This window comes from Nelumbo nucifera, chromosome 5 (assembly GCF_055504915.1).
Source record: "Nelumbo nucifera cultivar China Antique chromosome 5, China Antique-T2T, whole genome shotgun sequence".
Lineage (NCBI taxonomy): Eukaryota > Viridiplantae > Streptophyta > Magnoliopsida > Proteales > Nelumbonaceae > Nelumbo > Nelumbo nucifera.
Window position 1 is genome coordinate 7,380,378 of NC_142653.1, and position 24,655 is coordinate 7,405,032.

The window sequence follows — 24,655 nt, forward strand, 5'->3', positions numbered from 1 at the left end:
AAGGCAACTTCTTCCGTGCAGCCTGAAGCGTGAAGCCTTAGCTGTTCTACGGGGCTTGGATTTAGTTCGAAGAGCTGGCTTTTCATCAGTGCTTGTGAAGACTGACTGTTGGGGCTTTGTCCAGGCTAGCCAAGCCAATGCGTTAATGATAAAGTAGCATTGCTTGCGCTTGCTCTTGCGCAGAGGGCTAGTCGAGTAATCTCTCTGTTGTACCAATCTTCTTCTGGTTCATCAATATAATTCACTCTTTACCAAAAAAGAAAGAAAAGGAATATATCCCCAGAAACGAAAATTACATTTGATCAAACTTCAATGCCAAAAAAACCTTACAGATTTGTGGATCACATATGAAGCCTGACCTCAATGCCAGAAACGGAAAGAGAATACCAAAGGATTTGACTCTATCCAGCACAAAGATCTTCGATGTCGGTTGTGAGACCTGAGCTTCTAATCAATTCCTTATCTGGGAGATTCACCACCAGTTGACCACATGCACCGCTTATATCTTGACCCATTTGTTTACGAATCGTTGTCCTGATGCCATACGTACCTCTAAGGATCTTCTGGAAGCTTTTAACAGCTTGTTCATTGCTACTTTTGAAAGGACTCAAACTACCAATTGGATTGAAAGGTATCAAGTTTACAACCTGCTTCCATTGTCAAACATTGAAGGTTGAGCATACATACAGAGGTGTTACCAAGGATTGGTAACAATAGGTCCAAAAATGTCATCAAGTATTATATTACTAAACAATTTGATATTATTGTTGTAAGCAATGATTAGAGAACCGGACCGGGAATAAAACCGGAAAAGGAAAAGTTCATGGATCAGAGGTTCACTGCAGTCAAGGCTCAAGCCAGAGGTAGAACCGTGATGACATGGCATATGCATATATATATATATATATATATATATATATATATATATATATATTTGTAGGTCATACAAATACTACATATAATATATTTTACAAATATCATTACACATACAGATAGATGGCTAGTTTTTAAGTTTTTAAAATAAATGATCAAGGTTGTTATGGACACACCGCCCGGCAGCGCACTGCGGCGCAGCCATAGGCAGCAGCACGCACCGCCCGGCAGCAGCACGCACCTCACGGCAGCAGCACGCACCACACGGCAGCAGCACTGCGAGACGCGCGCACCGCCCGACAGCAGCAGTAGGGCGGGGCCCACACGACAGCACATCAGGGTGGGTCCACACTTATCTTACCACATCAGCTCTGCTCACCAACTCGCCGCCAACTTCACCATTCCTTATCCCTTATCCCTTATCCTTATCTTATCTTATCTTCTTAAGTAAGAGTTGTGTTACCATTAGGAGTAGGTAATTAAGAGTTTGAGTTTGAGTTGGATTACCCTAGCTTAGCCGAATCCAACAAGGAATTTCCTTCAGTAATCTTCTATTTAAGGAGCTACGAGTTGAAGTAAAGACATTCAGTTTTCCAGTCAAGAGAAGAGTGAGGAGAGTTCGGGTGGTCTCTTGGACAAATCACCCATTCGGTTTTCCACAATAGGTTATGCACGCAAGGGAAGGCGCAAGGGAAAGCAAGGCTTTCTCCCCGTGGACCGACCCGTGACGAGATCCTACGCCCGGGCCCATAACATTCTGGTATCAGAGCCAAACATCATGGGCGATATGGAGCAGTTATCATCCAAGGTCCACGAACTGGAACATAGTCTAGCAAAAACCAGCATGGAGGTTCGTGAAGTCAAAGAAGATGTCTGGGAGCTGCGACGCCTGCTGGAAGCATTCCTCTCCAACAAAGAAAGGAGTTCTAAGGGAATCGCCAACACAAACAGTCGCCGTCCGGACTGGGCAGAGGCATCCAGCGAACAGCAGATCGCTGCCCCAACAGCCGCAGTTATTCCCAAGTATAGCCGTTTGGAGTTTCCCTCATACAGCGGCAGCGGCGACCCACTGGGATGGCTGTACCGCTGTGAGCAATTCTTCCGTAATCAGCGCATGGAGGAGAAGGACAAGGTCAGCCTGGTCGCGTTCCACCTGACCGAAGAAGCGCAGCTCTGGTTCTACCGAGTGGAGCAGGAGGAACCAGGTCTTAGTTGGGATCAGTTCAAGTCGTACTGCCTCCTTCGGTTCGGACCCCCATTAACAAGCAACCCCTTGGGGGAACTCATTAACCTCAAGCAGACCGAGACCGTAGCAGAGTATCAGCGGCAGTTCCAGACCCTTCTCACCAGGGCCTCTTCAGTACGCCCAGACCAGCAGGTGGATATGTTCACAGCTGGTCTAGCCGAACCCCTGAGAGTTGATGTAGAGATGCAGAGCCCGCCTAACCTGGTCACGGCAATGAATTTAGCCCGAGCCTTCGAGTGCAAACTGCAGATTAGCCGAGGGCCGTCCAGCATGGGATGCCCAACAGCGGCTTGGACAAACCCGAAGCCTACTGGAGGAGGGGTGTGATGTTATGGACACACCACCCGGCAGCGCACTGCAACGCAGCCATAGACAGCAACACGCACAGCGGGCCACACAGCAGCACGCACCGCCCGGCAGCGCCGCACAACAGCCTGGCAGCGCGCAGCACGCACCGCACGGCAGCAGCATGCACCTCACGGGAGCAGCACTGCGAGACGCGCGCACCGCCCGGCAGCAGTAGTAGGGCGGGGCCCACACTACAGCTCATCAGGGTGGGTCCACACTTATCTTACCACATCAGCTCTGCTCACCAACTCGCCGCCAGCTTCACCATTCCTTATCCCTTATCCTTATCTTATCTTATCTTATCTTCTTAAGTAAGAGTTGTGTTACCATTAGGAGTTGGTAATTAGGAGTTTGAGTTTGAGTTGGATTACCCTAGCCTAGCCGAATCCAACAAGGAATTTCCTTTTGTAATCTCCTATTTAAGGAGCTACGAGTTGAAGTAAAGACATTCAGTTTTCCAGTCAAGAGAAGAGTGAGGAGAGTTCGGGTGGTCTCTTGGACAAATCACCCATTCGGAGAGTTTGGGTGGTCTCTTGGACAAATCACCCATTCGGTTTTCCACAATAGGTTCTGCATGCAAGGGAAGGCGCAAGGGAAAGCAGGGCTTTCTCGACCCGTGACGAGATCCTACGCCCGGGCCCATAACAAAGGTTAAGTCTCTTAACTCACATTTTCTTGAAAATAAGTGTATTAAAGCAAATATATACATTAAAGAGGCACAAATAAATAAAATAAAGATATGGATTAATCGAATGAAGACAATACACATAAATAAGAGGTCTTTGGGTTCACGTCTTGTCATTACTATTTTGAAATTTCTACTCGTGTTGTGACCTGGGTAGTTTCATAAAACCAGGATCGTTATACCCAGTTTCCCAGTTAAACTGACTGGTCAGCTGGTTTTTCATGAATAACAGTTTTCAGGGTATGACCAAACCAGCCAAGGGCCTGAGTCACAGTCCAACTGGTTCAACCTGTTGTGCAAGTCCAGTTTTCTCAACACTGGTTGTAAGAGTGCCAACAATTTGGTGAAAGCATATAGCTACAGCAAAATTTGATTAGAAAAGGGAGATTCCAAATTTCCATAAACAGAAATTATGGACGTCTTGAAAAATTTACTTAGTTTCCGCTTTATTGTTCTTGATTTCTACTTCTCTCTTTAAATAAACCATAAGGGCAGTTTTTCAGGTGATATAGATTTTTCAAGAAACCAGTAGTCTGTCATTCATAAATTCAAGTTATGGAGCTCACCACTTGAAATGTCTCTAGCAATTTTCCAAGCTGGTGGGCATGCTTCTCTTCATCATTCACCCCATTCAGCATTATGTACTCAATAAATATTTTCTGTTGACTGAAAAATCAAAAAACAATAATCCTAAATTGTAGAATGTTGATATTACAGCAGAAATTTTAAGGATCATAGAAGAAATGCATATCCAATTCTAACCTGTTTTTTTGATAGTTTTTTAATGTATCCATAAGTCTTTCAAGAGGAAAAGCACGAGCTGCAGGCATTATTTGGCAGCGGATATCTTGAACCGGTGCATGCAGTGACACAGCCAAGTTCACATTTGGTAGGTCAGAATGGAGTTTGTTGATGGCGTGAATGATCCCAACCTATCCAACATTAGAAGCAATTAGTGCACCTATTTGATGCATAGTGTATACATAATTAATCTATCACATCTATCATACTATCACAAATACAGACTCAAAATAAGTAAATTACAATCCATGATATAATTTTTTTCTGCACAAGAGGCAATAGCCCATCTTTGCATGGTTTGGTAAAAAGAGGAAAAAAGAAAAAAAAAAATGAATAGCAGAGTTTGCATCTGAATGCAATTGAAACGTTCAAATATCCAAATGTTATAACATCTAAAATTAGCCCATTTTACAAATTTATCTCTCTAAAACTGGAGAAGACAAAACAGCATGGCATAATGAAAAATGAAAGTGAAGTTTAGCACCCCACAGGTTCCGTTGGGTTTCTACCCGTCACTAGGAACTCATAGTGGCCGTCATGTGTCCTAAATGCCGTCTTGTGGACATCATCCGGGTGGACCCTTACTTGATGATAGCCGGATCTTAAATCCAATTTGGAGAAGATAGTGGCTGATCTTTAATCAGTGGTATTGGGAATCTATCTTTCACAGTAATCTTGTTTAATGCCCTGTAGTCAATGCCAATGTTTTAAAACGTGGAGGTGTAGTTCAGAACGCAAGAGGCGTAAGCCTCCTTGAGAGGAGGGGGGTTAGGAGGAAGGGGAGGAGGATGAAGAGGAAGGGGGGATCTCATTTTTTTCTTTATTTTTAATAAAAATCTTTTATATTAAGAAGAATAAAAATCTTTTAGTTGAAGGGGGGGTGGTCTTGGGCGAGCGAGAGGTGTAGGCCTCATACACTTTTTCATGAGGCGTGCTAGAGCGTACGCCTCATGCGCCTCATGCACATCTTAAATAAAAAGACAAAAAAAAAAGAAAAAGAAAAAAAGAAAGGAAAAGAAAAGAAAAGAAAAGAAAAGAAGGGGAAGGGGAAGGGAAAGAAAAAGAAAGAGAAGAAAAAAAAAGAGAAAAAAGAAAGGGACTTGAGCTGGTCAATGCAGAATCGCCAAGTACCATATTTTTTCTTGACAAGCAACACTGGTGATGAATATGGACTTGAGATGGGTTGTATATGTTGCTTGGATATCAATTCAGCTACAATCTTCTCTATTTCTTTTCTTTTTTTTTTTTTTGAGAGAGTTTGGATACCAATAGGTTCTTATGTTTGTAGGTGGGGAACCTGGTGCAATTGGAATGCTGTGATCACTTTGTCTTGACGGTGGCAGCCCTTGGGCCCTTGGAGTTCTTTGAATACATCCACAAATTTTGTCAAGAGCCATTGAAACTCCATTGGTGTCTCTTGTGTTTGACCCTGATTCAATTCTGTCAGCTTGGGACTGTATGCACCTAGGCCTATATTCATCAAAAGATGGTGTCCTTGCTGTCTGCAACACTTACTCATGGAATGGAGACTTTGATTCTGGGTTGTTGTGGGTCTTACACCTTGGAGATGGCAATCCATACCATCTACAAAGAAATCCATTGCCATGCATTCCCAATCACACATCACGGGGCCTAGCTGGGTGAGACAATGGATGCCAAGCTCAAGCACAATGTCTGCTCCTGAGAACAGCAGAGGGTGCAGGTCGGCCTGAAGAAAATAACCCTGTACCTTCATGATGACATTTTTGCATAGGCCCGAATAGGAAGATTATGATCGTTGGCGACCCAGACATTGAAGGGTTGGGTCTAATATACAGTTAAGCCTAACTGCTTGGATAAAATCTCAGAAATGAAGTTTAACATGCTGTCGCTATCTATCAATACAGATACAGGCTTAGCCAGCACTAAACCTTCAACCCTCATTGTTCTTGGGGAGCTGGAGCTGCTCAAGGCATGTAGAGAGATCTCCAGTGTGTCTTGGCTATTCTCCTCCCCGTTGCTAGAGTTTGCAAGATCCTCAGGTGCTTCGGGTTCATCGGTTTGGTGGAGATAGGCCCTCTGAGTCTTGCCTTTGTGTCCTGGGCCAAACTTCTCTTCAAAGAAGAGGTCGCACTCTCGGAGATTCTGCATTTCAGCCCATGAAAGCCTTTTGTAGGGGACTAAGGCTTGTGAGGGCATGCTATGCCCTAGGGCTGGTGATATCATGGGTCTAGATTGAATTGGTTCAATCCTAGGTGGATTCTTGATTATAGGGGTAGACTGTGATGATCGTCCTATCTTCTTCCACTGATTTAATTTTTCTTCTTACAGCTGTGCGAGTCCTACGGCAGCCATAACAGGGAGGGCTGCATGATCTTCACCTCAACTTTGATGTCTTCGTGCAGGCCACCGATGAAGCTCTCAAGTAGTGTGGTTTCCAGCCAGCCTTGTACACGATTTGCTAGCTTCTCAAACTCTTGCTAGTATTCTCGGACAATTCCCCTTTTGTCGTATTTTGGACAGGGCCTTGTCGTGATTTTTGAACCCTGTTGGTCCAAATCTCACGCACAAAGCCTCGGTGAAGTCTGCACAGGAAACTTGAGGATGTGAGCGCCAAAACCATTAGAACCAGACAACGGCTTCGCCTTCTAAGTGGAACAAAGCCATAAGAACACATTGGTTGCTTGGTGTCTCGTGCAACTCAAAATAGCGTTTGGCCTTGAAAATCCAAGGGATTGGATCATTGCTGGCGTACCTTGGGAAATCCAATTTTCCTGGTCGAGTGCTGGTCTGTCTGTGTTCTCGACTGGTAACTTCCTGATTGCCTTCCAAGTTGTTGTCGGTGGCGCTCCTCCCTATTTGAGCCAATATGGCATTCAGTGATTCCTTGATGTTTTGAAGGTTAGTGGTAACCTTGTGCAGGCCAATCTCCATTTGATTGACCTTGTCTTCCATGGTGGAGCGTGTGCTTGACATTATTAGATCTGATACCAACTGTTGGGTTTCTGGCCAACACAGACACTGATTCGAGATGGTGTAATCTCCTAGAGAAGGAAGAGAGAATAGAGAGAATTCTGGGTTGAATCAAGGTGTGTTTCTTGTAGCTTTGCCTTTTATCTATAGATGTACAAGTTGGTAGTTGTAACAACTCAAGAATTCAAGAATCAAGATTACCACTTGTCTCTTGCATAGCTGGGTCTTGCTTAGCTGGATGTTGCATAGCTGGTTTTATTCCACGTTCTGTTTTCCTTGAGTAAACTTGTTTGATAACTGGTTTACTGACTTCCTTTTGTTCCTGGTTTCTAACAGGTTTGCAAGCCACTGTCGTTAGCTCCCCAATGCAAAGGGGAACATTGGTGTGTTGTCGGATTGAAGTGTTTTATTTCTGTTGTTAGATTGCTGTCAGCCTAGATTGTTGTCAGCATGTTCTTTTCTTTTATTTAAGTTTTTATTTTTAGGGTGGACTGCCAGGGACCTACTTGTAATTTCTTTTTTTATTTGTTATATCATATTATTATAAAAGAGAAGCTGGGCGCGGCCAGCCTAACTTTTTGACTCTCACACATCTTTCTTCCCCTTCTCTTCTCCTCTCTTATCTCATCTCTCTTCTATCTCTCTATTCTTGTGAGAAAACATGGTGAAAAGAAACATTTCACTTTTGGGTAGGAAGATAAAATAGCGAAAGTTGTGCTAAAAACAAAATTTCATATGGTTAAATTTTTGGGGAAAAAAGCCTGTTTTAAAAGTCTCTTAGCGTGTTTACAAAGTAGCCCTCTAAGCTGCTAAGAGGCAATTTAACAATTAAGTGATCTTTCTTAGAGGTTGCAGCAAATGAACTGGGATCTCTGAGAAGTCATTTTCTCAGACTTTATAGGTACATTCAATGGAAACAAATGCCACATTGGAGTTCCCCATGTAAGAAGTACCACTATCATTAAAAGCATTCTTTTTTTTTTTTTGATAGGTTATCATTAAAAACATTTTCCCACTACAATTATGGATTTGTTCTCTTCAAGTTAAAATATCACACCATTAAGAATAGCAACTTAGTAGGAACACTCTATGGATGGAATCCCAAATTTAATCCTTCAAAAAATTAACAAAGATATAATAGTTCATGGCTCTTGTCCTTTTCAGGCTTTCTTACATTAAATTCAGAACTCACCGCCCTCTTTTGCCCTATCATAAAGACACTTGGAAGGGGTTAGCTTCAAATTAATTAACCCTTCCATGTTATCTAATACCCCCCCCCCCCACAAAAAAAAAAAGAATAAATAATATCTTAACAACTACAAAAAAAAACCTTTTTTATGTGATTGGTTTTCCACAAATCAGCAAAATTGACAGCTCAGAGAAAAAGATCATCTGCAAAATTATAAAAAGTAGGGAAATAGACTCCTTAAATTTTGTATTGTACTTATGAATAATGCTTTTTTAGTTGTATATGGTACAAGCATCACTTAGAAAAAGGCGCAAGATGCAACTTCTTCCAAAATAAAAAAAGAAAGTGCAGATTACAACTGAGCCCAAAATAATTATTTCCTTGGCTAATGTATCAGCCATTACATTAGCTGGCCTCTCAACCCAATGAATGGTCAGTCATCTTTTTTATCAATTACTGCAAGTTCATTAATATTAAGAAATGTGTACAGAAAAATACAAAGACTGAGAGGTAAACTCTCTTATCTCCCCCCAAAATTATATTTTTACAGTTGTGCCAAGAATATATTTTCTCTTCCCACCCCTCACTCACAGTCATACTCTCTGTCAACCATTTATATTTCTTAACTTCATCCCTATATCACCAAGTTACAGACTCCAGATCCTTCAGACAGCACACAACCAATTCTGAATCCCCTTCAATCATCAAATTACTGACATTCAATTCATTGGCAACTTTTATTCTATACTCGAGTCATATGGTTCATTTATATTAGTAAATGAGAAAGGAAAAAAAAAAAAAAGAAAGAAAACTAGGTGTGATTTCTTACACCAGAAAACCATCCCATGAATGGGTCTGGTAAGTAGTACAAAATAGATTTAATTGCTCTAGCAGACAAAATACAGAGCCTCAAGTAAATCAAAATAGAAGATAATTGGTGTGGTTGAAATACTCTTATTTAAGGAAAGTGACAATGCATTAGGTGGTGACAGTTTTTAGTACCTACAGTTGATACTGTAATTTTCTTTGGTGACAGCTGAAACGGAAATCCTGTCATAGTCCGGATAGCTTCTACTACTGCAATGTAGTTATTCAATGGTTCGCCCATTCCCTGCCAACAAAATGGCAAAGTAAGATAAATGAGATTATACTAGGTGCTAAAACTTTTAAGGCAGTTACCAAGAGAAATGTATGTTTAGGATTGGGGATTGTTGAATATTGGGGTGCAACTCAGGTTTGCCCAAGCTAACATTTTACACTTCTTCGGGCTGGGCCCATTCAAATTTTGACAAAAGCCCAATGCAAGCCCACCCAAGTTGTATTCCTAGTTGAATAAATTCAAACAACTGAAATTCAACAGCCTAAATTAAATCTGAATTCAAAAGATAATTTTAGAGGTAGGCACAATTATAAGAATTGACATAATGAAATAAAGAACAATTACGACCATGAGAGGGAAAATAGAATCATAGAAGTAGGGGAGCAAAAGTCTCAAACAGTAACACCTTTGCTTCTTAAATTTAACTTATACCATGCTTAAACCCAAAGCCTCATTGGAATTCACACCACTAAGATACCTATGGAGATGATAATGCCCTTCGAGAAAACCAGAATTAGAAATTTGGTACATCAGCATTCATAACCTTTGTAGTCCAACTAAAGCAAAAGAACAAGAAAAGATAAGGCTTTTCAATGTAAGACAAATTATGACCAAGGATTATCTTGCACAGGCCAAGCCAACTGCATCACTAGCTAGTCAATCAATATTCATATAATGTGGTCACCTAGGACAACTAAGCATTGACTAGTTGAGCACAAAATTGTTTTAAAGAATTATTGGAAAAAAAGCATAAAATAAAAGAAGGCAGTGGAGGAGTTATTTTAAGTGTACTTCCAACAGTGATCTGTTGGTATGGAGTTGCCACAAAGAAAGGGCACATTGAATAGTCAAGGTCGCATCCCCTCTTTGCAAAACAAAGGTTGTTATTTCCTATCCTAGCCTATCCATCCTAGCTTTTTTTTCTTCTTCTTCTTTTTATTTGCAAAACAAACTGTAAACTAAATGTTCAATATCACTCTTCTCTTGCATAATTGCAGTCTATATTAGCTTATTTATGAGACTGTATCATTATCTTAAATTTAGAACATATATTTTTTTTATCGACTGGCTGGCACCAACTAGTCATCGTATTGACGAGAGGCCAAAAGGCCCAAAACAATTAATATTGCTTCACTGCATTGGTAACACTGGGAACATAAAAAAAAAAAAAAGAATAGATTTCATACCTCCTGCCATTGCAGCAGAAGATATATGCACATTTCCACTGTATGCAAATCCATGTCTTTCCTAATACGAGTGACTTTCATAGGTATGACATGACATCAAAGTGATCCAAATAATCTTTTGCCCTTTCAGATAGGTAAACCAAAATGGTAACTTCTGTGTGAAGAAGTAACAGTCATTGCTGAGTAACTGCTGAAAAGTTCAGTCACAACTCACAAGAAGGATAGCTTTCCTAATCAGTGCATCTATTGCTTAATTTTCAATATCTGGCCTATTCTTCTGGTAAAAAGTAAACTACTGCAAAATACATGTTTTTGTTATGGCTCTTAACTTTTCAGTAAATTCAAAAGTAGTGCCTCTTGTTCCAAATATAGAGCAAATTTCTTGAAATCAAATAAAGTGTCTAATATTTAAGGGTCTGTTAAAGAATATGAAAACCAGTTTAGAATTTACATAACAAAACCTTGAAAAGAAAGAAATAAACAATAAGACATTTAAGGATGAAAAAAAGCACATACCATGAAAACAACATTGCGTATATGTGACAAACGACAGGCATGGACCAATTGTTCCACAATTTCTCCTGATGAAAGATTGCTTTTCAACCCCATGCTACCAGTTGCACAGAACTTACAACCCATTTTGCAACCCACCTACATAAGTAGAGGAGAAAAAGAAAGAGAACCTACCAAATCTAGAACAAACTACAATTTGAAGTCTATAACTCACAAGTACAAAAGTAAAACAGAAGTACATATGTTCAAGTAATGTTACAGTGAACTTGGGAATTCTTCGTGTAGACTTGATTTGCAATTAAATAGTGAAAATGTAAAGTGAGCTTTAAGACCGTCCCAATTGACTAAGTAATGCTTTCCAACCCTGGTGAAAAGTTATCATGTGGAAAGAGATAATACCTGGGATGATATGCACAGAGTTGATCTTAAGCCTCCAGGACGGGGTTTTCCACCATATGTTCCTAAACGTGTGTCATATCTCATAATAACAGCTTCAATAAAAGCTCCATTCTGGTAATCATAGCAAAAACAATAACATTATCCATCAGTCATGTATGAACTGGGGTTGGCGAATGTATCATATCTCGTGTCTCGTGCAGTTATTTCATGCGATCAGGGCCACACTGCATGGGTCATGGTTTCATTGAAACAATTACTCGATCACTTCAAGAAAATTGCGTGCAATCCTACCAATCAAACTATTTGACTATTTTATGTAACCTGTTTTGATCGATTTGATTCTCATTACGTAAATCTCGTAGTAAGAAAGAGATGCAAATAAAAGCATTCATACATTCATTCACCCCCCCCCACCCCTTTTTGTGCGTGTGGAATTAGTGTGAAGTAGCTGAAATTTTCCACTTCATTCACCAGTCATTCCCAGATAAGGAATGCGTATGGTTCTTCATGGCCAGGAATTATGATTTCATTCTACAGCAATGAAATAAAAAACACTAGATATTCAAACCATTAGCAACAACACACACACGAGCGGGGGAAGGGGGAAGCAGGATTCAGTTCAACTAGAAACTGTCTCTCCATTTGATGTTCAGCTACACATGCAGAATAAAAATTAACGGTCCCTTCAGAATTATGCATAAGAGACGAATCAGTTTGGTGGAAAAGAAAACAGAAGAAGAAACGATTCTGGAGAAGGTGCGTTAAAAAGGAAAGGAAATAAGGAATACCTGTAGCCTTATAAGAAGCTTAGTGGTAACGTTATCATTGGATTCGACGATAGAATTGATGGTCGAAGTGGAAGATCTGAACTTTGAACGAAGCAAAGGGTAAGCAGCTGACGGCAACGAAGGAACTTCATCCAATTCACGATTAGGGTTCTGAAGAACGTATCTGCGAAGCGAAACAAACAAGAGAAAATTATTTATCATACAGGATTGAGAGAGGTAGGATGCAATATATCATCGTCGCAACGGAGGCTTGTACTTCCAAATGAGGGGTATAAACTGAGTGTCGATTCCCGCCTTCTCGAACTCGCTTCTGATAACTCCCTCGTCGAAAACGGACCGCAGAGCCATTATTCATCCCACTTTGCTGTCCAGTTTTCACTATGTAGCATTCGTTCTGGAGTCCTGGACTAACAGCTTTTCTCCGATTCACTGTATTATAATATTGTTTTTCTTTTTTTTCTCCCAACCGAAAAAAGGGTTTATGAAACTCGGCTTCCGCCTCACGGCGGGAAGAACAGACTGAGGCCCGAGGGCGAGCGCCGATAACAGGGGATAGACGTAGAGTACAACTTAGGCGGATTGGACCGGATTCGGGCCTACAACCCAGGAGTTCTCCTTAACCCTAAAGGTTAGTAAAGCCAGACAAGTGAGTAGTGACGGGTCCGAATCTGAACTAAACCGATCTCATGCTAGAGTTTATGGGCGGGCTTAGATGGATTAGTTGGGTTTGAAAGGATGTCATACGTCCTTACAAAAAAAAATGTCATATGTATATGCAACACATACATATAATAATCAGAAAAAGATGCCTTTAGATATCAGGGCCCATTTAGTGTGTCTTTTCGCGTGGTCTTTTGGTTGTTTACAAGTTGGGAATATCAATTTTTGGTCTATCCCCATTTATCTTGCAGAAAATCTAACCACTAAAAGATGAAACGCCAAAAAGATATGAATAGTTCATTTAGGACTGTATTTGGGAAGCTTCAAATGAAGCTTTCCGCGTCTTTTACATTTTATTCTCATGCGGAAAGACATACATCTGCCAAATATACTTCGGACTTCGTCTTTTGCATGTCAGAACTACCAGAAAATTTTCCCAAAAAAATACATCAAACCAGCCCAAAATATACAATATGTATGCATTTATAGATTTTTTACGTATATTGTAAATAACTAAATGTATTTTTAAGATGGATATGATAGTATATACAATATGATATTTTTAAGGTGGATATCATAAATACATGGTATATACATCTTCATGAATGTGAAATTGTGAATATCATATACAATATCGGTTTTAGATTGTGCAAAATCAGATCGGGCTCAGTATCTTGGGGCCTCAAAAAAAAATAAAAAAAAAAAGATCGGCTGAGCTTGGGTTGGGCCTTGATGTCCTCTACCACCATTCCTCTCGGTGGAACTCGGAATCTGCCTTAATCTCTTGAACTACCGAAGGTGATAGCTAATCTGTAGGTAAAGTCTCCGGTCAATTGTAGTGGAGACCTGAGATCAATAGGGGTGCAATAAAGGTTGATTCGATTTAGCATTTTACACTTTTGAGTTTAGGCTTTCAGAGAGACCCAAACCTAATCCACGAATCAACTCCCACCTTCACATGGGATGGAGTTTGGATCTGCCCCCAACCAAATCCGTTCCAATAGTCTTCTTGACATGATCCGACGACACTACAGTGGGTCTCAGTTTTACGCGGTTAGATTTCAGTCAGATCATATTTGAACGGGGTTTGGTTCGGAGCAGATCCCAAATGGGGGTTTAGGGGGTTGGAGGGTGGTTACCCCTGTTAAACCAGGAAAGAAAATCTTTTGTAATATCACCTTCGCATCTGATTCGATGATAACCAGTGGCACATCCTTGTGTATTAAAAAGTAAAAAGTAAAAAAAAGTTGTATTTGATGCCATGGTTGCTTCATTGTACTTCGTAAAGTTAAAGCAGGACCCTTTCTTCATTTCCGCCATCAATGCATCTCGCGATATCTTTGGCATTCGATCGGCGACGAAAAGGAATTTCTTGCGGATGGACTGAAAATCTGAAACGACCTACCAATTAATGAACAGGGAAATATGCAGCCACCACTTGCAATCCTTTTTCCAAAATTTGAACCACTATTGACGCTGCAAGGCGGATTGGGCGATCATCAGTTCATGGCTAAGCAGAGTCCTCATTCTTATTAGAAGTCTCACTTGCTGAGATAACCGCGGTCTTCCAGTAAAGAAATCAAGCGATTTGAAGGTCTGAAACTTGCATGATTGAGCAAAAGTGGCAGTTGGCTCCAAGCATTGGAGGTTTTGATCACCTCGAAGCGACTTCAGTTCTTACAGGCCAACATTGGCGCTCTACTACTTGAAAATCCAGTTCTTGATCATGCTCACAACTCACAAGCCACATCAAAATTCTTAATTACAGAGAGCAGACTTTCATTTCAATTATTTCATCAGAATACGGTCTTTAATTAGAAACTTTATAAAATTTGTTGACATAATACTACATCAACAGATCGATTACGATAAGGGATTTAACTTCAATTAGGCTTTGAAATACCCTTTAAGACAGTATCTCTTCATGAACAAGCACATCACATCACTAAAATAAATCAAAACAAACCAAGCATTTGCTTGCAGACACGAGAAAATCACCAATTATATCATAATTCAGATACAACCACCCCATTACTACTGATACTCCACCATTTCTTAGTGAACAAAAGAATAACAAATAATCATTTGGCTTGAAAGAAACAATAATAAAAACAAATAAAGACGGAGATAATTACAACTTGTTACAACATATCCACAGCTTAGTCAAGTAGCTTTTATGAACTGATTGCTTCAATCGTTCATCTTTGCGCTTTGTAAATTCATATTCCTTCACTTTCTTTATTATCATTATTATTATTTTTCCTTTTTATTTCTTTCATCTCCGTATGTGAGAGAGCTTAGTCTCCTTGGTGGAGGCTTGGTAAGGATAATAGCTTGTCTGTTTAGAGTCCTTCACCGTTGGTGGAGAGAAAACTGAATCAGTCTTGAGACTTCGGGAATGACGGAACTGATCAGGACCAGAAGATGACTGCTCCAGCTGGAAATCGTAGGTAGTGGGCGGCTGGAACTCAGACCTGGTTCGGCGGTGAGAGGAGCCCTCGAATGAACCCATACCACCCGTTAAGGGACGGTAACTTCGACTCGATCCATCGGAGAGGGAACGATAATCTTTGTGGGCTTTCTTGTTCTTGATCGCATGAAAAATATATGGAATTAAGCCTTCCATGCCGCTCTTCTTCTTCTTCTTCTTCTTCTTCTTCTTCTTCTTCTTCTCTTCTTCTTTCTTGCTGTAGGTGTAATCTGATTTCGGATATGTGACAGCACAAACGCCTCAAATTTATAGTGGACTAATAGACTCTCGATTGAGGAAAGCACAAGGACGGACGGACGCATGTAAGAAAGAAGAAATAGAATTCAAAGACATATATACCCTTGAGTACCTGAACGTTCAGTGTTCTAATCTATTGAAAGGGATTTTAGGGTAAGTGGCATTTCCGTCACCTGGGGCATAAGTTGGTGGTGGCAACTGGCAAGAAAGTCAATAAGATTGACGAACTCAAAAAGTATTGCTTTTTTGAACATCTGAATCTCAAAATCCATGAGCGTGGTGAAGAAATCTGATTAGGTGGAGTCTTCTTCGACAATATTATCGCATTGGATCGGGCGGTCAGCAACCAACGAACCAACTAGAAACTGAGGGCGGCGAAACGCGCTCCCTTCCCCTTCTTCTGAGTTATTGTCTTTGTCTCTTATCCATACAAACCAGCAAAGTTGACTTTGCCAATTTGAATCCGCATCTGTTCCTCACAAATGCAACTCACACCCAACCTCACAGCACATCCCGGCCGCATATATGATATGCTGTGAGGTTGGTGTAAGGATCAAATCCAAATTCGAATGGATATTTCTGAGTAAGGCCGAGGGAGGTGAATTGCATGTTGGTGACATATTTGCTCCGCTTCTTATCGTCAACGCTTACGCCATGTGAATCGATCGGGTCCCACACAAGATATACAATAAGAGAAAGAAAAGTGGAATAAGAAATTATATGTCTGCATTCTTTTATAAGTTTATCCAGAAATGAATGGATGAAAATTGCGCATTAATTAATTTCTAACAAAGAAGCACGGCTCCAAATGGGACCACGAGAAGAAGTGGATGACAGTTGTGGAAGCGAGATGTTATAATTGGCACGTGTTTTCAAACCTAGCGAGTGGAATATTGTTGTTGGTTGAACCTTGAATAAAAACTAAAAAGCAAAGGCGAGTGGAATGCTGAGTAATGTTTATCAATTTAGATAGGGATAATAGCATATAAGGGTAATTTTTCGGGTTTAATATCAATAAAAATAATATTTTTAAAAAATTTTAAAAATAGGTTAATTTTTTAAAAATAATATCAATAAAGGGCAAAAACATTATTCATCATCTTCTTCTTGCCATTTGTTCATAGCATCGCCTGTTGCCGCCCGCCACCACTTGCCACCGCCGCCTCCGCCTCCAGCAACATTGCTGGAGGTGGCGGTAGCGGCGCTGGTGGTCATTTCTCTGCCCAACGCTACCACCTCCGCCCACCTCCGGCCACGTTGTCAGAGGCAGAGGCGGAGATGGGCGGAGGCGGACGGCAGTGCTGTGAACAAATGGCAAGAAGAAGATGATGAACAGTTTTTGCCCTTTATTGATATTATTTTTAAAAAGTTGACCTATTTTTGATTTTTTTAAAATAAATATTACTTTTACTGATATTAAACCCCAAAAGTTGCCCTTATATGCTATTACCCAATTTAGATATGGGAGAATGGGGTCAGTTCGGAAACATGGGTAAGGGGCTAAAATATACATAGAATTTAAATAGATTTATGGGAATTTTGAATACATAGGGGGTCATGGCTCCCCTCCGCCACCCCATGGTTCCGCCCCTAGGTAGACACAGCATTGTAAACATGTTACATGAGTATTTAGATTTTTTTTTTTTTACACTTGTTCCTTAAAATACCCCCACCCTATCCTTGAAAAATATTAATACCCATTTTTGACAATTGTCAAAATATTTATCAAGTGCTTCTTTAATGTGCTAATTTTGCTGTACCTATTAGATCCGGTCCTGAATCAAGTAGGAATAGAAACAGGGCTGGTTCAGGGAGGGTTTTGTAAATTTTAGATTCTTTCCATCTCCTTAAATCTTTTAAGCCCTTCCCGTACATAAAAATGCAACAACCTCTCCAACCCCACCTTCCTTGCATTCAAAGGTAGGGATGAGTTGTATTTAGAACCTATATCTAATTTCTTATTATTTCTTGTCATATATAAATAATAAATAAGTAAAATAATACAAATAAACAATAAAATTTCTAATTATTTGATTAAGACATGTAGAAAACACATAAACTATCAATTATCTTTTATATAAAATTTAAAATATTATTAAATTCAATACCTATTACATAAAGTTTATATGCTTTTCAACAATATACGGGTCGGTGAAGGTCAAGTTTAGCCTAATAGTGTAAAATTCCAAAATCCATTCTTCAAAAAAACCCACCCATCGAAGAAGGTAAGGGCAAATACCCAACGGGTAGTGTAGAAATTGCCATCCTAAATGGGAATGGCGTTGAACAATATAATGCTTCATAAATACGATAACCATACTTTATTTATTTTCACTGTCGTGTCGTAATGTCATTCTCAAGAGGGTTCCTGTTGCAATCAGTGCTCAATTCAAATGCTGAAGTGGATTTTTATGAAACCTCTCTAAATTTATTTATCAATAGGAATCAAGATGATGTGGTTTCTACTTGGCTCGACTATGATTCTATAAATATATGATATTGGAAAAATTTATAATCAATTAATTAGTATTATAAAAGTGATAATCAATTAAATCAGTTTTAATTAAAATTTATGAGGATTTTGATTGTACAACCTATAATATGTTCACATAAGACACATACCATTCAATTTTCACATCACATCAAAATTGCAAAGAAAATTATATAAAAGTTAATTTATTTATTAAAATACATCAAAATGTAAACTTCAGACATCTATATTACTAAAAAGTAACAATCTGTTGTTACATATATAAATAAATCACAATAAAAATGTAAAATGTTGATTTCAAAATATCTTCAACCATGCCATGCCTATTGTCGCTCCTTTCATTATGGTTCAGCCTAGAAAGAAAAATAAAGAATATAAAAATAAGATTGCACATGATGTACATCAAGTTTTACATTAAAATAATTTAAAAGCTAATATGTATTTTTCTCCCTCCAAATACCAAAACAAGTAGAAAATGCAATCATATTCCATAAAACCTTGTGGTTACCGCCATAACCCATACTACATTTAAGTGTTTCAATTCACTTTTTTTTTTAATATTGGAATCCAAGAACTTATGTTTGATCTATAAATGGTAGGGTGCAAGTTGGGTTCTGATTTCAAGAATTTCAACTACATCAGGCTAACAACCTTTTTTCTATCAGCATCCAAAAAAACAATTTCATTAATATGAACAAAATTATACAATATTAATACAAGAGTGAGAACGTAACAATACAATCTCTCCCCATGATGCTGTTTACAAGTTCATCTAAATAAATGATTTCTATTTACCCCGTATTTGGATAAGCTATATCAGCCTAAAAGTTATCCAACCTTTGAACCCAACGGATAATCACTTGCATGTTCCTTGTCAACCATCAAATTTCTTCAACTCATTTACAAAAAATCCAAAAAAATATTTCTATTCTTTAACTAATTGATTATAACCTTGGAGTCACCATCTATAATTAAATTCTCTTAAATCAATTGGACCCAAAAAAATTGCCTTCACAATCCCTCCTTCAGACCTTATGACCCCTCCCACTCCAAAAGGACCAAGATTCCCCAAACTTTTTGGGCTCAAAACTATTGAAAATTTAATCAACTCTGAATCCAAGCTCAGCCAAGTTGCACCTTGTAGGTAGCTGCGGAACATCTCTAATATCCCTTGCACTAAGATCCCTTCCTGTTTGAGTACCCAAAGTCATTGTGTCCACTGTAACTAGTGGTTAAACTCAACTTTGTGTTGGGACATCAGATTTGATACAATTTCTATCCGTGGTGGATGTTGGGAGATTAATAGTGTAAGTTGGTATCTTAACATAGGGACTGCTTTTGCTGGAAAGGTAGTAGGAAGTGTTTTCTACAAACTACATAAAATTATTTACAATTGATTTTTATGAAGACATGAAGTATAAAAAGTTTTCCCTAATTGAAATTTTGATATATCTAAACATGGTTGTGCTATTTGCTATATCCCATCAATATATAATCTTTTTAAATTATCAGAAATTTATTGGGTGAATTTGGAAAATTTGACTTTTTGTGTTATATGGGGGGCTTTTTATCAAACAAATTAAGAGATGATTCAATAAATTTCAAGGAGAATGCACCAAAGAGGAAAAGAAATATTATTTCAGAAATAGATATATATGGACCATGATGATTTTAGTGATTACACTTTTTGAATTATTTGTTTTGTCGCATCTCTTTAGGCTTACCATAACTTGGGGAGGTCAAATCAAGAAGCCAGGCCACAGTGTTGGTTAAACCAATATGATTAACTAGTGGGGTCTAATTACTTAAGTTATTAGTTTACTTGGAGTTTCATCCCATATTAAATGAGGATGAAATTCCATGTCTACAGTAAAACATTAAATGCAGATGAAGATTTGTAGCCAAACCAAAGACGCTAAACTATATACGATCAACATATGGGTAAAGTGGAGGGATTTACTCAACTTACAAAGCCTAGATATGGTACTTAAAATGGTCTAAAAAAAATCACTCCAATAGAGATTCTTAGGAAATCCTCTAGGTTAGACATGCATGTACTTGGAGACGTAGACAACTAAATACAACTTGACTGCTTTGCATCACAAAAGTTGATCAAGATGCAAAGCTAAAATGGGTTAAAGGGAAAAGAGAGTATGAACATATCAAATCATGCTTGATAAAGTGCTTCTAACAAGTTTCAATTCATTACCACCTCCATAATAAAAAGTTTTTGTGTTCCAAGAAGTTTATAGTAATAAATACTTTGAGAAAGTAAAATGTAAATTCTAAAACAATAAATCATCCAAATAGGGAAAGGAACTATAACCTAGTCTTGCATCAAGGAAATCTGTTGGGTTGTAACAAATGGCTCCAAACCCTAACAAATCCTCTTTAGAAATATAATCCTCATGGAGATCTTGATGGGCATCAACAGAAGCATTTCATTGGGGACAATCAACTTTTGAATTCTTGGCACTAATTTTCAAAACTGAGTCTACCAACAAATTTGCAAATAATGTCTTTACCTGCTACAATAGACGATAGTTAAACATAGGAAGTTTAATTCTTAAAAAAAAAATACTGAATATGGGGTCACATTTATGCAAACCATTCCAATGAATGTCTATACCTATAAGAGGTGCCATGTAACTTTGTTAAGGAGTGTAGGGAAGTGTAGGGACCAAATTGACACCTGCACTACACTCACTAATTCCTACTCAACCACTATTAATCTAACAATTGATCAATCAAATCTAAAAAAATCAAGTATTGCACTTAAATCCTTGAAACAAATTGACTTTTTGTCAAGCAGATCAAAATTGGATTTAGCAAAGAGAACATTTTGTTGAGTATTGAAGAACCCAATGAGGCATCAATCATAGGTGTAAATCTTGAATTTCCTAGCAAAAAAAAAGCATATGCTCCTACTCTTTCTTTTCGATACGTTGCATGTCATACTTTAGTTTTAGTTTTACTCAAGTAGCTTTAAAACTTCAAAAGAAAAGCCTAGATCACTTGAATTGAAATAAAAAACTTAATCTTATAGAAAAACTAATCACTAAAACATGGAAAACACATACTCCAAAAAGAATTCACAAAACAACTACCAATTACGTACTACCTCATGCCAAAGTTAATTGCATTCCAGCTGGACCAGCAAAGGCATCTGCCACTTTAGCCTCACTTCCTTGTAGTGTAGGATGAAATTGGTCCATAATCCAAGCATAAGACACTCATCTTATAAAGAAATGAATACGTTGGTAAATAATTCATAAAACCCTTTGCATAGGCACAAAAACAATATCTTGTTTTTTGAGCTTTCACAATTAATGAAAATGATCCCTATATTTCTAGATGGACCTAGTCTGAGAGCCCCATAGTTAATGAAGATTTTGAGGGCCCCTAGACTAAGGCATATTGGCAAGGGAATAAAGGATTTCTTCAAAGTTCCTTTGCAAGGTGTTGATAGATGTACCCCTGAACTCATCCATTCGTTTGCAAGGAGCAGCTCCAACAACACATATTACAAAATGGAGACTGGTATTTCTCAACCTTCCCTAGTAATATAATAGAATATTAACCGATGCCACTTATAACCCAACACATCTCCTAAGGTTGTGTTTGGTTGCAGTGCGATTTTATTTGCATTAGTACAAATGCATGGGAGTGCAAATGAAAAGAATGCAAATTCCGGTTAAATTTTGTTCTGGGTTTTACTTTGTTCTATTTTAGGTCTTATATTACTGTGTTCTATTTCAGGAAGATCCTACACTTCATACGGTCACTTTTATGGCTCCTAACTGAGACAAAAAAAGGAAAATATATATATATATATATATAAAAGTTATGCTGTATAGGAGTTGAAACCCCCCCCCCAAAAAAAAAGAGCTGGGAATCCATTTCAGTGATAACATTCCTTAGTTGACAATCTCAAGCAGTATAAAATGATAAGTCTAAGCTATCTCAATTAACAAAATCCCATCTGGCTATTTCTCATGGTTTCTTCAAAACAAATATATTTAAATTACATAACCAAAAATAGGAAAAGAATAGTTTTCCCAAAAAAAAGTTGTGAATCTATTAATTACAATAGAGCACACATTTCAATCTCAAGAAAAAGCTAGATAATTTTTAGCATTAAACCTTCCATGAAAAAATAAAAAATGTCTCATTCAATCAATGTGCTAAATTGAAACAAAATTAGTAAAAAAATAAATCTTGTAATCCAACACCTAGCTACAGACTTAACAATTCAAATAAATTAGGCATCCAACTAGTTCTTGGAACTGACCAACTATCTACTACTTAATTAATCACAAATTACCAAACAATCACAAACTTTAGAAACAAAAATAAAGAACTTCCAAGAATTCAAAGTAAAAACACCAAAATTATAAGATACCAGGATATGGAAATCCACCTTTGAAGCTATGTTGAAGTTGCAAACATGGATAGTGATCCTTTGGAGAGGTAGGTAGATGCAAATGGGAGATGCTTTAGATTTAGAAGGGACTTCCATCTACAGGCGAGTACATACCGTCCCATTCAAGAATGATCTGATGCAAGTTAGGGCTTTAAAAGAGCTAAATGGTGAAAACGAAAATCGCAAATTGAAGCTGGGAGAGATGCTTTAGCTTTAGAGCTGAAAATGTAGCAAAGGATCAGCAAAAATATTGAATAGAATGGCAAAACAGGATTGTAGATACCTGGTGTATGACTTTTATGAGTACTCGAAATCTCCTCTAAGCGACTTTGGGTTTGGCTCATCACCTCCGACATGAATGAACAAAAACTTACAACAACTGAAATAAAAAAAAAGAGAGAATATCAGCGGATCAGCATCTCCGGCAATGGCTAGACGGACCAGCAATGACAAATAATCATGTGAAAAAGCAAAGAAATTTCTTAAGAAAGCTTAGAAGTTTTAAATTTTACAGAATAAATGTATAACAACCCTTCACTGTAGTGCTAAAAATCGAGAAAATTGCTACAAAAAACCCAAAATGCTTAAACCCCTAAAACCCTAAACCCTCTGGTTACAAAGACACCCCTTAACTATGAAAAAAATTAACAAATGAGATACTTGAAAACAGGTAGAGTAACTTGCAAGTATTTAATAGCTTTGGACTGGGTGATGTATTTCGTGGCATTTCCTTCCTTTTTCTTTCCCTGAAATCCATAGAACAATACAGTGAGAGGCTTTATCTAAGAAGTTAATATGGCCAAGATCTTGAAACTTGCAGGACGAAATGCATGTTCTCTAGATTAAACGATAGAAAAATATTACTACAGGAGGGAGGTATGGAATGCCTCGGCATCTTTAGAGAGAGACTAGCTCCAAGGGAATAACAGCTCGCAACTCAGAGAGGGAAAGAGGTCTTTTAGCAGCATTTTCAAATTCCTGCAAGACATGACAAGTAACTATGCTAGAAGAAGAAGAAGAAAGAACATTACTTGTTTGTTCGATTGTTTGGCTGCATTCGAAGACTTCTCGCGCGGGAGAGGAGAGATTAGTGGTTTTAAGAAAATGAAAGGATTTTTGAGTGCAGGAGATGAACCTTTTTCACGAGTTCTCTTTCATTAAATCTTAATGTATTACATAAAAAATATGTCTACACTGACAAATAGAAAACTGACGCTGTAACCGATACACGCTCTTGCAGTTTGGAGAATCGCTGCTTAAAAGGGGTTATATAACGATGTTTTCACTTGTGCCGCTAAGAAATCCGCTACTATTTTCCTATATTGTTGAGTGACAACGGTTTTTGTCATTTTTTATTTTTTTAAATCAAAACGAACCGTCCATTCAAACCACATGATCAGACTATTCGACTAAAGAACCGGTCCCCAAAATCGTTGTGTTAAATCCAATTTTTAAAACCTTGGATAGAAATGTAAAACCAAATTACAAATGATCGAAAAACAAATTTGAACTAGGTATAAATTTTACACCTGGTTAAAGGTTTGGGGAGGTTTTTGTAAATTTTAGACCCTACTTGTTGCCTTAGACCTCCCAACCCATATCCACCCAAACATCCATAGCAAGTTGAATTTTCAGAACTCAAACCTTCCCAAACATGAAAATGCAAAACCCTCCCCAACCCTACCCTCTTCACATTTGAGGGTGAGGTAAGTTGGGTTGGTGGATTGGTTCAAGACCTGCATCTAATTGTCTATTATTTTCTACTAGCAAATGTGCATGCACGTTGTACGTGGCAGTTTCAAATGATGATGATGATAATAATATTTTAGTGTTTTTATTAGGATCCATGAAACAAAGAAAAGTGATAAAAGCATTGTATAGTAGTGGATATGATGTCTTTCAACTCAAAGACTTAACTTCAAATGTTCATATGATTTCTATCAATGTTTTCAACATGTACTTAAACCATAGAATTGGATTTATTAGTTTGTCACATGAACATATTTTTCTGAGTATGTTTTAACCTAATTCAGTTTATTGTAAAAATAAAATAAAAAATCATTGACTTAGTCAACAACAAAATGACCTTAGTAGTTGAACCACTAACCTATTTAACTAGGTCAATGGCCTATGGTTAACACATTAATTCATTTTCTTTGTATTTTTAGCCATTTCTATTTTTACTAACAATAATTCTCATTTTTTAAAACATAGTTTTGTTTAATATGAAGAATATATAATATCAATGCATGTTCAAAATTTTCTATAAAATT

General features: G+C 38.1%; 2 protein-coding genes and 2 long non-coding RNA genes across 36 annotated transcripts; all 4 read right to left on the reverse strand.

Annotated features, from left to right (window-relative positions):
- Window positions 1-188: 188 nt before the first annotated feature.
- Window positions 189-12,769, reverse strand: LOC104608267 (Radical SAM superfamily protein). 3 transcript variants are annotated; one of them, XR_737077.3, is made up of 9 exons: window positions 12,337-12,765; window positions 12,081-12,243; window positions 11,293-11,403; window positions 10,897-11,031; window positions 9,101-9,205; window positions 3,915-4,084; window positions 3,719-3,818; window positions 331-647; window positions 189-223 (listed from the first exon to the last, which is right to left on the reverse strand). XR_737077.3 is itself a non-coding variant. In XM_010274211.3 (8 exons), exons 1-8 carry the CDS (start codon window positions 12,426-12,428, stop codon window positions 402-404), a joined length of 1,098 nt encoding a protein of 365 aa, XP_010272513.1. In that variant the 5' UTR covers window positions 12,429-12,769; the 3' UTR covers window positions 189-401. The 3 variants fall into 3 exon arrangements, 2 of the variants coding, with proteins under 2 accessions (XP_010272513.1, XP_010272502.1); XM_010274211.3 differs by having other exon boundaries at window positions 189-647; window positions 10,897-11,007; window positions 12,337-12,769; XM_010274200.3 differs by having other exon boundaries at window positions 189-647; window positions 12,337-12,764.
- LOC148791208 (uncharacterized) lies at window positions 4,085-9,090 on the reverse strand. Its single transcript, XR_016075898.1, has 2 exons — window positions 6,688-9,090; window positions 4,085-6,517 (listed from the first exon to the last, which is right to left on the reverse strand). It is a non-coding gene; the product is annotated as an uncharacterized LOC148791208 (long non-coding RNA).
- Window positions 12,770-13,955: 1,186 nt separating the features above from the next.
- LOC104608262 (beta-1,4-xylosidase) lies at window positions 13,956-15,506 on the reverse strand. Its single transcript, XM_010274191.3, has one exon. The coding sequence runs from the start codon at window positions 15,364-15,366 to the stop codon at window positions 15,016-15,018; it is 351 nt and encodes a 116-aa protein (XP_010272493.1). The 5' UTR covers window positions 15,367-15,506; the 3' UTR covers window positions 13,956-15,015.
- Window positions 15,507-18,128: 2,622 nt separating this feature from the next.
- LOC104608248 (uncharacterized) lies at window positions 18,129-23,688 on the reverse strand. 31 transcript variants are annotated; one of them, XR_016075856.1, is made up of 4 exons: window positions 23,067-23,666; window positions 22,666-22,761; window positions 22,380-22,478; window positions 18,129-18,312 (listed from the first exon to the last, which is right to left on the reverse strand). It is a non-coding gene; the product is annotated as an uncharacterized LOC104608248 (long non-coding RNA). The 31 variants fall into 31 exon arrangements; XR_016075839.1 differs by having other exon boundaries at window positions 20,286-22,761; window positions 23,067-23,128; window positions 23,270-23,662; XR_016075846.1 differs by adding an exon at window positions 21,081-21,196 and having other exon boundaries at window positions 22,380-22,761; window positions 23,067-23,662.
- Between the last annotated feature and the right edge of the window lie 967 nt (window positions 23,689-24,655).